At 43.3% G+C, this 12,129-nt stretch overlaps 1 protein-coding gene across 2 annotated transcripts in view; it reads right to left on the bottom strand.

Moving 5' to 3' along the window:
- LOC137151447 (cohesin subunit SA-2-like) overlaps window positions 1-12,129 on the bottom strand; it is an 81,516-nt gene that overhangs the window by 67,771 nt on the left and 1,616 nt on the right. For both annotated transcript variants that reach the window (XM_067545707.1, XM_067545708.1), the window contains exon 2: window positions 10,184-10,848. In XM_067545707.1, coding sequence (XP_067401808.1) covers window positions 10,184-10,227 — 44 coding nt within the window. In that variant the 5' untranslated portion in view covers window positions 10,228-10,848. The remainder of the gene's footprint in view (window positions 1-10,183; window positions 10,849-12,129) is intronic.

Genomic DNA, 12,129 nt, shown 5'->3' with positions numbered 1-12,129 from the left:
ATGTGAGAACTATAATACCTGGAGGTACCAAGGAAGAATGACACACAGAACATAAGAGCAGCCATACTGGGTTAGACTGATGGTACATCTAGCCAAGTATCCTGCCTTCCAACTTTGGCTGGTGCCAAATGCTTCAGAGGGAAAGAAAAGAACAGGACAATTATTGAGAGACCCATCATATCACCCAGTCCCAGCATCAGACAGTCAGAGGTTTAGAACACCGAGACCATGGTGTTATATCCCTGATCGTCTCAGCTAACAGCCACTAATGGACCTGTCCTCCAGGAACTTATCCAATTCTTTTTTTAATCCAGTTATAATTTTGGCCTTCACAACAATTCCTGGCAACAAGTTCCATAGGTTGACTGTGTGTTGTGTGAAGAAGTACTTCCTTTTGTTTGTTTTAAACCTGTTGTCTATTAATTTCATTGGGTCACCCCTGGTTCTTATGTTATGGGAAGGGGTAAATAACATTCCCTTGTTCATTTTCTCCACACCAATCATGATTTTATAGACCTGTATCATATCCCCCCTTAGTTATCTCTTTTCCAAGCTGAACAGTCCCAGACTTTTAATTTCTCATTCTATGGAAGTTGTTCCATACTGTTAATCATTTTTGTTGCCCTTCTCTATACCTTTTCCATTTCTAATATCTCATTTTTGAAACGGACAACCAGAACTGCACGCAGTATTCAAGATGTAGGAATAGCATGGATCTATATAGTGACATTATAATATTTACAGTCTTATTATCTATCCTTTTCCTAAAGATTCCAAACATTGTTAGCTTTTTTGACTGCCGCTGCACATTGAACAGATGAATTTCAGAGAATTACACATGATTCTAGAAACTCTTTCTTGAGTAGGAACAACTAATGTGGAACCCAACACTTTCTATGTACAGTTGTGATTATATTCTCCAATGTACATTACTTTGCATTTATCAACATTGTATTTCATCTGCCATTTTGTTGCCCAGGATCCAGTTTTGTGAGATTCCTTTGTAACTCTTTGCAGTCTGTTTGGACTTAACTATTTTGAGTAATTTTGTATTATCTGCAAACTTTGCCACCTCACTGTTGACCCATTTTTCCAGATCATTTATGAATATTTTGAATAGCACTGATCCCAATACAAATCCCTGGTGGACTCTGCTATTTCCCTCTCTCCATTCTAAAAACTGACCATTTATTCCTACCCTTTGTTTCCTGTCATTTAACCAGATACTGATCCATGAGAGGATCTTTCCTTTTATCCCATGATTGCTTACTTTGCAAAAGAGCCTTTGGTGAGGGATCTTGCCAAAGGCTTTCTGAAAGTCCAAGTGCACTATAGCCACTGGATCTCCTTTGTCCACGTTTTTTGACTCCCTCAAAGAATTCTAATAAATTGGTGCAGCACAAGTCCCCTTTACAAAAGCCACGTTGACTCTTCCCAACAAATAATGTTATTCTATGTATCTGATAATTCTGTTCTCTACTATAGTTTCAACCAGTTTGCCTGGTACTGAAATTAGGCTTACTATCCTGTAATTGCCAGGATCACCTCTGAAGCCTTTTTAAAAAATTGACATCACATTAACTATCCTCCCATCAATTGGTACAGAAGCTAATTTAAAAGATAATTTGCATACTACAGTTAGTAATTCTGCAATTTCATATTAGAATTCCTTCAGAACTCTTGGGTAAATATCATCTGGTTCTAGTGACTTACTACTGTTTAATTTATCAATTTGTTCCAAAACGTCCTGAATTGACACCTCAATCTTACACAGTTCCTCAGATCCGTCCTCTAGAAAGGATAGCTCACGTGTGGAAATCTCTCTTACATCATCTGCAATGAAGACCAATGCAAAGAATTAATTTAGCTTCACCATAATGGCCTTGTCTTCCCTGAGTGCTCCTTTAGCACCTTGATCGTTCATTGACAATGGATTGTTTGGCAGGCTTCTTACTTCTATTGTACAGTAGAAGCCAATTTAACTAAGCCTCCGTTATCCAGCTCTCCATATCAACGAGCTGTGCACACAAAAGAATATGGGAAACTGACATCACCTCCATGACAACATTTCTTTTCAAACTTGTAAAATGACTGCAACTACTAAGCAAAAAAAGTATTACTATCATTGAATGCTAAAATAGAGATTATTAATAAAATGAAAAAAGGAGAGTCGCTGGCAAAAATAGCCCAAGATTATTACATTGGAAAAAACACAGTATCAAACATCAAATGCAATGCCGAGCAAATTCTTAAATACAGCACGACTAACTCTACATCATGAAAGACCATGAAATAACCAAAGGATGCTAGTCTAAATGAAGCTCTTTATTGATGGTTTATACAGGTGAGAGAGCAAGGCATTCCTATTAGTGGTTCTTTACTATGTGAGAAGGCTCAGAGCTTTAATTCAGCTTTAGGAGGGGACATGTTTCTCTGATAGTCAGGGATGGCTAAGGCCTGGTCTATACCACCGGAGAAATTCGACGGCAGTCGACAGGAGTTACACAAGCTACGCAGAGCAGCTTGCATAACTCCTGTCAACTTTGTAACTTCCATTTAGCACGCCATCTCCACTGCACTGCACGGACGGGAAATGTGTACCCGTCGATGCAGCACTATGCTTTTTCTGGAGATGGTTTTAATAGACTGACTTCCAGATCAACTGAGCGGGTCTTCACTTCCGCTCAATCGATCCAGATAGATCGATCTGACGGCAGAGAATTTGCCACCTTCAGTGTAGACATAGCCTCAGTTGGTTTAAAAAGCATCATGACATCCGACAACTAACAGTCATCAGGAAAAGCAGTCTGCCGATTTGGGAGTTATTTCTGACTATCAAAAAAAATTGCAAGATATCTTAGCTAACCACAACTTGTCACCAGAACAGGTTTACAACTGTGACAAGACTGATTTTCACTGGAAGATACTGCCATCAAAAACACTTGCTCTCAGAACAGAAAGATCTGTGCCTGGCTGCAAACAGAGCAAAGAATGTTGACAATCCTGGCCTGTGCTAATGCCAGTGGCACACACATGCTCCTGTTAACTGTCACTGGTAAAACAAAGAATCCGCGCGTGCTTAAAAATGCAGACGTGGATGCTTTGCTTGTCATCTATAAATCACAGGGGAACACATGGATGGACAATGCTTTATTTCATGATTGTTTTTTTAAACTTTTGTATCAAGCGTACAGTTCATCTGAATGAAGACAACATCTCACCGAAAGCTATCTTACTGCTGTACCACACACCCACTCACCCTGATGACAGAGGGCTTACCTCCCAAGATGACCTGATCTGTTTTTTTCTCCCTCCAAACATAACATCTCTTGTGCAGCCTATGAACCAACGCGTGCTGAAGAGTCTAAAATGGCACTATAAATATCATCTTCTTAATCGACTACCGATGTCTGATGAAAAAATTGAGAATGAAGGCAACATGCTGCAGCACTGGGAAAAAAATCAATATCAAGGATGCTATATACTGGATTGCAGAAGCATGGAAAGACATCCCCAGGTCAACCTTACAAAAATCGTAGAAAAATCTGTGGCCTGAAGTTACTGCTGACACTCAAGACAGTAAACTTTCAACTGCAACAGCAGCACTGGCAACTGAAGAGACCAGTGCATTGTCGACCTCTTCCACAGACTTCCTGGATGCACAGAAATTGATGATGTTGCAGATTGGCTTGAAAATTATGCTAATGAACCTAGCCATCGGTTACTGGATGATTCCAAAATAACAGACTGTACTACATGCTGATAGCAATGATGAAAATGAAGATTCTGCCGAGGAAGAATTGACAGAAAAAATTCCTCACTGCGATTCTGCAACAACAGGAAACCTCTTCCCTTCAGTACACAGCCAATACCAACCCCACTGAACTGTTGTTAATGAAGTGACTCGGTGATCGCACAATGAAGAAGAGACCCTCTCATCTAAAAAATGGTCTAAAGAAGGGGGCTATATTTTAATGCTTGAGTTTATCATTTCTGCATTTTTAAAAAACTGTACTTTCTTCACTAAAAGTAACTGTTCATGTATGCTGTAAATAAAGAAGAGGATTGTGTTTCAATGCTTTATAATGATTATCAGTCTTGCATTTTTTTTAAAATTGTACTGTTTGCAATGTTATGTGTATACAAGCTAAACAGAGATGGCACCTTGTGTTATATTTAACAGACTTTATAGATAGTCCCTATAATGGTCAGGGTTAATGTCGAAAGAGAGTAAAAATGATCAATACAACTTGTTAAAAACTCATGTGGGTTTTCCTGTTAATAAATGAATCAAACATTGTTTGGGAGAACTAATGGTTTGTATATTCTGTTAAGTAGATAAGAAGAGGGGTATGCTTTTCCAGGAGGGGTCAGCTAATTTGGAAGCAACTCCGCCTCTTAAAATAATAGATAGACAGCTCTTTGCCCATTCCCGATTATCTGCATTTTTGATTATCCGATCTCGCCCCAGTCCTAATTAGATCAGATAAACAGGGTTCTTCTATACTTTAAAAATGTTTGCTGTTAGTTTTTGTGTCTTATGCTAGTTGCTCTTCTAAACAGATTATCTCCTCTCAGATACACATGTGCAACCCCTATTGATTTCAGTGGGGCTGCGTAGTTGTAACTATAGGCAGATTCTGGTATGCCATATCTTTTGAAGAGCCTGCAATGTCTACTATCCATTTTCTGTCTTATTTTCCATTCCTTTTCCTAATAGTTCCTAACATTCTGTTAGATCAGGCCACACTATACAGTTTTGTCAACAAAAGTCAGCTTTAATCAACGAAACAGTGGAGGTGTACACACTGCAATGCTCCTCCTGCCTATTTAACTCTCTTGCTAAGCTTACATAATAAAACCACCTGGACGAGAGGCACAAAGCTTTTTGCGATGTAGTTAGAATCACCCAGCGTCAGTGTAGACACTGCATTGCTTATGTCACCATAAGTGACCCCCAGGAGGTGTCCCATAATATGACCATCATGACTGCTCTGGTCACCACTTTGAACTCCACCGTCCTGCAGCCAGGTATACAGGCATCCGCCCGTTCCCCTTTAAAGGCCCAGGAATTTTTGAAATTCCTCTTCCCTGTTTGCTCGGCATGGCGAACTCACATCACATCTTCCCAGCTGACCATGCCAGCTCCCTGCAGCAAACGCACATCTGCCTGGAGTACACCGGAGTTGTTGGATCTGCTGGGTCTGTGGGGAGAGGAGGCAGTGCAGTTGCACGTACACTCCAGCTGTAGGAACTTTGATACCTAGAGGCAGATTGCTCATGGCATGGAGAAGAGGCATGAAAGAGACATGCAGCAGTGCCATGCTAAGATGCAGGAACTGAGGCAAGCATACAGAAGGCAAGGGAAGCCAATTGTCAGTCTGGTGCATCGCCAAAGGCTTGCCGCTTCTACAAGGAACTACACGCCAACCTTGGCGGCGACCCCACCTCCACCGCCAAGAACCCTGTGGATGTTTCAGGAGGGCTGAAGGCAGCAGCCAGCAGAGTAAACCTTGATGATGAAGTGGAGTTGGAAGAGGATGGGAAACAGGCGACAGGGACTTCCGGTGGCATGGCAAGCCAGCACCTCTTTTTAACTCCAGAGGGGTCTAGCCAGTCCCAGCAATCCAGCTCTGGCATGCCTGATGCAGGCAAAGGAAGTTCCAGTAAGTACTCATTGTGCTTTGATACTTCAGGGAGACATGAGGTAGTGCTCTGGGGATTTTTTGTTCCAGGGTAGGAGAGGGGTAGAAATAAACAACACTAGCACTGTTTGCATCTGCTTCTTATTTCCCTGTTGAGCTAGACAAATGGGGCACTTGTGGAAAAGTTTGTTGATGCACACTGGGATGTCCTGGGTATCCTCCATAGAGATCTCTAAGAAATTTTCATGGAGGTACTCTGAAATCCTCTGCCAAAGGTGCCGTGGAAGGGCTACTTTGCTTCTTCCCTCACGGTAAGAAATTTTGCAGTGCCAATCAGCAATTATCTCTGCTGACACAAAAGCAAAACACAGGTGAGCAGCATATGGACCCAGTCTGTAGCCATATGCACACAGGAGCTGTACCCTTTCATTCTCAGTTAGCCTCAGGTGCGAGATATCAGCTGCTATCACCCCCGCTTTTGGAAAACAGTGCCAGTATTCACAATAGTGTCCCTAGACACTTGTACTGATAATCTTGTGAAATCCTCCACCCACACCCTTTGTTCCATCTTTCTCCTCCTCCTCCGCCCAGCAAATTTACCATGATTAGGGCTCTCGCCATGCTGTGTGCCTGCCAAGGGAAAGTGAGAAAGTGGTGTATCTAACTTTTATTAATCAAGGCTGTGAGGGCACTCACAATAGTGCTTCTTTCTATTGTTTCTTTAGTTTCTGCAGATGTGTCCTTGAGGAATTCCTCCAGCACACTGACTAAGCTGCTCTGAGTGATAGGAGACAAACCAGGAGGATTAAGGAAGACATGTTCAGGGAAGTGTTGCATTCTGATTCAGCTGATAGCAAGCAGAGAGCATGGAGAGAGACTATTAATGAAAGTCAGAAAATGGACATATAGTAGAGGAAACAGGGGCAGGAGTGGCTGCTACAGCTTCTGCAGGACCAAATAGACAAGAGGCCCTTGACTGCACCTCAGATGGAACACATACGTGCTTGCCCACCCGCAAGCTCCCTGCAGCCCATACAGAACAGCCTTCCATGCCTGCCCCAAACTTCCCACACACATGCCTCGCATGTTCCCGGGCTGTTCCAGTACCCCATGCACTCTACCCCAGTGGCATATTTCAGAATGACAGCTGGACATACACCCATTTGTGAGAGCCTCATTTAAAAAAGTGCTCAAGTGTCATGTCCCTTTTAGAAAATAGAAGTGTCTGTGTTTCTGATGAATAAAAATGTAGTTATAGAAAGCAAATGAATCTTTATTTGTCTTCAAATCATGGTGGCTGCTGCTGAAATTCAAACACAGTGGCATTCGGTGCATTAGCAGAGTACAGGAAATGTACATACAGCAATCATTACAAGGGACATACTACAATGAAAGAAATCAATGCCTGGGTCAAGGTATTACAGAAAGACACATTACTGGGGTACACTATCAAAATGTTCCTTCAAAACATCCCTGATTCAAATTGCTCCCTGTTGAGCCCCTGGTATCTGGCTGCCCAAAAGCGGACACCAGTTGATCTACCTCAATGCTCCAGCCCTGGGGAAACTTTTCCCGCTTAGCTTCACAAATGTTATGCAGAACACAACAGACTGCAATGGCCATGGGAATATTTTCCTCATTGATGTCTAACCTGCCAAAAAGGCAGCGCCAGTGTCCCTTTAATTGGCCAAAGATACATTCAACAGTCATTCTGCACCTGCTGAGCCTCTTGTTGAAGCGCTCCTTGCTGCTGTTAAGATTTCTGTGTAAGGTTTCATGAGCCATGGGAGCAAGGGATAGGCTGGATCTCCCAGGATCACAGTTGGCATTTCCACATCCCCAATTGTCATCTTCTGGTCTGGAAAGAAAGTCCTGCTTGCAGCTTTCTATACAGGCCAGCTTTCCTAAAGATGCGTGTGTTATACACTTTCCCTGACCACCCTGCGTTGATGTTGGTGAAACAACCCTGGTGATCCAACAGCATTTGCAATACCACAGAAAAATAGCCTGTTGATGTATTCCGCCACAAGATGATTTGGGGCCAAATGGGGATATGCATGCCATCTATTGCCTCGCCACAGTTAGGGAATCTCATTGCCACAAAGCCATTTCCTGCACATTGTCCAGAGTCGCTGTCCTTCGTAGGAGGCGGCAATTAATGGCCCTGCACATTTGCATGACTGCAACTCCCATGGTGGATTTCCCAACTCTAAACTGATTCATGACTAATCAGCAGCAATCTGGAGTTGCCAGCTTCCACACAGTGATGGTTACTCACTTTTCCACCATGAGGGCAGCTCTCATTTTGGTGTCCCTGCGCTGGAGGGTGCCACACAGTTACAGGAAGATGGCTTTGCGCATCTGAAAGTTCTGCAGCCACAGTTCATCATCCCATACCTGCATCCTGATGCAATCCCACCACTCAGTGCCTGTTTCCCAAGCCCAGTACTGATGGTCCACTGTGTGCAGCTACTCCATGAATGCCAAAAGCAATCTTGAATTGTTTGCCACAGCACACCGCAGAGCAGACACCCCAGTGTCTATCAGATTTGCAGCTCATGAAATACTGTAGGATCAGTGGTATTGTGTTCATAATGCTCATCATAAGACTGGAGAGTAGTGCAGGATCCATGCTTTCAGACAGAGATGGCGGGCACATGGTTTACAGGGGCTGTTGAAATGTGGCGCAAAACGTACTCGGAAGCCCAATAAATGATGGGATGGAGAAAAATGCATCATGGGATGGAAAGACCACTCCATGAAGCACAGCAATCCCTTCCCAGAACTCCTAGCAGTAGATGCTGGTGAGTTGCACAGTGGGATAGCTACGCACGGTGCACTGCTCACTCTGTCGATGCAAGAGCAACAAGTGTGGACGCACTCCACCATCACAAAAAGTGTTCTCTGGATGTGAAAAAGTGGTTTAGTTATGGTGGTAAATGATCATCGACTAAGTTAAATCAACAAAACTGTGTAGTGTATACATGTCCTTAGCCCTTTTGACCACTGTTGTGTGCTGAGCTGAAGATTTCAAAGAACTATGCATAATATCTCCTAAGTAACATCTAATTTAGAACCTCTCATTTTGTGCGTATTGTTGGAATTATTTTTCCAGAGTGCATTACCTTGCACTTAACAACATTAGATTTAATCTGCCACTTTGTTACCCAGTCACCCAGTTCTGTGAAATCTCCCTGTAACTCTTCAGACTTAATTATCTTGCATAATTTTGTATTATTTACAGACTTTGCCATTTCACTGTTCACTCCATTAATGATCTGGAAAAGGAATATGTTGAACAGCACAGGTCCCAGTGCAGAACCTTATTTACCTCTCTCCATTCTGAAAATTTGCCATTTTATTACTATCCGTTGTTTTTTTTCTACCTTTTAATCAGTTATTGACCCATGCAAGGATCTTTTCTATTATCCCATGACTACTTAGCTTCCTTAAGAGCCTTTGATGAGGGACCCTGCCAAATACTCTCTGAAAATCCAAGTACACTATACCCACCAGATCACTCATGTCTACATGTTTGTTAACGCCCTCAAAGAATTTCTAATAGATTGGTGATGCATTACTTCCCTTTACAAAAGCCATGTTGACTCTCTTTCCAACAAATTGTTTATCTATGTGTCTGGTAATTTGATTCTTTACTGTAGTTCCTACCAATTATTTTGCCCTGTGCTGAAGTTACACTCAAAGGATGGTAACTGCCAGGATTGTATCTGGAGCCCTTTTTAAAAATCAGCATTACATTAGCTTCCTACTAGCCTTCTGGCACAGAGGCTTGTTTCAGTGATAGGTTACATATTACAGTTAGTAGTTCTGCAATTTCATATTTGAGTTCCTTCAGAACTCTTGGATGAATACCATCTGGCCCTGGTGATTTATTACTGTTTAATTTATCAATTTGTTCTAAAACCTCTTCTACTGACACATCAGTGTGGGACTATACTTCAGATCTGACGCCTAAAAAATATAGCTCTGATGTGGGTATCTTTCCCACCTCTTCTGCAACGAAGACTGGCAAAAAATTCATTTAGCTTCTCTGCAGTTATCTTGTCTTCCTTGAGTAGTCCTTTAATATCTTAGTTGTATAATGGCCCATTGCCTGTTTGGTAGGCTTCCTGCTTCTGGTGTACTTTAAAACATTCTTAGTTAGTTTGTGTGTCTTTAGCAAGTTGCTTCTCAAGTTCTTTCTGCCTTATTAGAGAATAAAGGGAACAAATCATTTAGGTCAAGATTCTGCAAATTTTTCATGGCAGGCAGACTCCCCCGGAAGTCAATTAGAGCCCAAAGTCACAGAATAACTTGAAAGATTCAAAGTCCTAGTTTGATCTGCTTAAGGAAGTGATACAGGAGGTGATATAATCAAGGACATAACAGAAGGCATTAGTAGGAGCCATATACTCAGCAGAGAGAATATTCCAAAGCCATGGATCATGGACCCACCCAGTGACTGCAGGAGTCATTATATAAGGGCAATACACCAAAATACCAATGTATTTTAGAAACCCCGCATTGTCAGAACTTACTTTTGGCTGGGGAGGTTACGGGATATGTTGACCTTGGCTACCATTTTCGTTACATCATTTCAGCAGAGTAGAAAGCATGTTAGCATGATCCACACCACTTTCAGGAAATTTGGTCAGGAATGGGGTATGGCTGCCATATTTCCGGTTCCCAAAAAGAAGACACTGTGGGGGAAGGAGAGAGGACTGGGAGGGGGGGTACCTTTGGCAGGGGTACTCACTGGAGGTGGGGGGCAGTGTCCCTCCGTTACGGTGGCAGGGTGGCTGGCACAAGACCCGGACGCAGCGAAAGCTGTCAGTCAGTGCCTCCTGTGGGACCCCTTCCCCAGTACTTGGGGAGGGAGGGGCCTGGCTGGGCGGGATCCAGCAGCTGTGGTTTGCAGGGAAAAAGACCAATCAGCTGCAGATGCAGGGAAATGGTCCAATCAGATGTGAATGCAGAGGAGTGACCAATTGGGAAGCAGACCAATAGGGGTTCTTTCTGAGCTGCAGCTTGTCTGCTCTGCAAAAACCTGGACATTTGCCATTATTTAAAAACCTCGCCCAGATAGAGAAAGGCTCAAAAGAGAAGCTCTGTCTGGGGAAATCTGGACGTATGGTAACCCTAAATAAGAGCAGCAGAGACTAAACTCCAATTCCTTGGTTCTTGTGAGAAAACAGCAGCAAACCTGTCAAGAAAAAGAATGGCTAGAGGTTAGCAAGGCAAATTTCCCAAAATAAAATTTAAAATAAAGCCAGAAAAAGCAAGTAATTCTAAGGGTGGTGACTTCAAAATAAAAGAATAACTGATTGTGAAGAAAAGGTAGAGATAGGAGCATCTAGCACCTATGAACAGTCCTATAGCATAGGCAGGGTTTTAGAAGGTAACTAGGACATATTGTGGGTTCATATTTATCACTGCACCATTACAGTGAACACAGGAAACATGCAGGTATCCCCTACTGAATGAGAAGCGATCCAATGGCAGTGCAGATAATATGAGCAATCAGTTATTTTGAGGGATGCAATGATATAATCCAAAGAAGGGGATATAACTGACTGTAAAGGTGGAGCTCAGCACAGTGAAAAGGGGTGCAACACAGCATAGCAAAGCATGGGGTCAAAATGCATGACAGGGTGCAATAGTAGGTTGCAATGTAGAAGGTGATCACCATAGCACAGATGGCTTGCAATTAATCCTGGCAGAATTCTGCGCCACTGCACACACGCAGAATTCATCTCCCCTGCAGATTTTTTTTCCTCCACAGAAAATATATTCCACTGGATAGGCACTGCAGTTATGCCTTTCACCCACCAATGGCTCGCTGTGGCACCGGAACAGAGGACAGCCAGCTCAGCTTAAGTAGCAGTCAGCAGCCAATACGGAGGAAGAGAAGCTTCATTCCTCATAGCGCCCTGCATGTGGGGCCAGGTGAGGAGGCACGGGATATGGGGGGACAGATAGAGCAGGTCACACGGGGTTGCTGGGGGATCACATAGACTGGGGTTCAGAAGGGCTAATGGGGGGACAGACTGGGGCTCGGGGCTGAATGGGAGTGGGGTGCAGGACCACATGGGGACGGAGATGGCTGAGTGGGGATGTAGGCCCACATGGGAACAGGAATGGGTTCAGGGGGGTGCAGTGACACATTGGGACAGTGGCAGGTGTGCCTGACCGAATAGGAGAGCCTAGGGGTCAGCCAGGGTCTGCATCGTGGAGACTCTCCAACTCCATATCAATCCTTCTTCCCCTCCAAAAAACCTGTTCCATACTTCTCCCAACAATACCCACACCCAATGACCCTCCAGTTTAACTCCCAGGCTCCTTCCCAAATATTACTTCCCTCTCCCTCAGATCCTTCATTACCCAACTCCCCCAAGCCTTTGCACTGCTTCTGAGGAGTGCAAGAAATATGTTTCTGCATTGTCATTTAAATGGATTATTACTCAAAGTTCTGTATTAATATGCC

This window comes from Emydura macquarii, unplaced genomic scaffold, assembly GCF_026122565.2.
Source record: "Emydura macquarii macquarii isolate MOO-44397 ecotype Brisbane River unplaced genomic scaffold, CSIRO-AGI_Emac_v2 contig_1070, whole genome shotgun sequence".
In the NCBI taxonomy this organism is placed as follows: domain Eukaryota; kingdom Metazoa; phylum Chordata; order Testudines; family Chelidae; genus Emydura; species Emydura macquarii.
The sequence above is the reverse complement of the archived record's forward strand: the minus strand, read 5'-3'. Positions and strand labels throughout refer to the sequence as shown.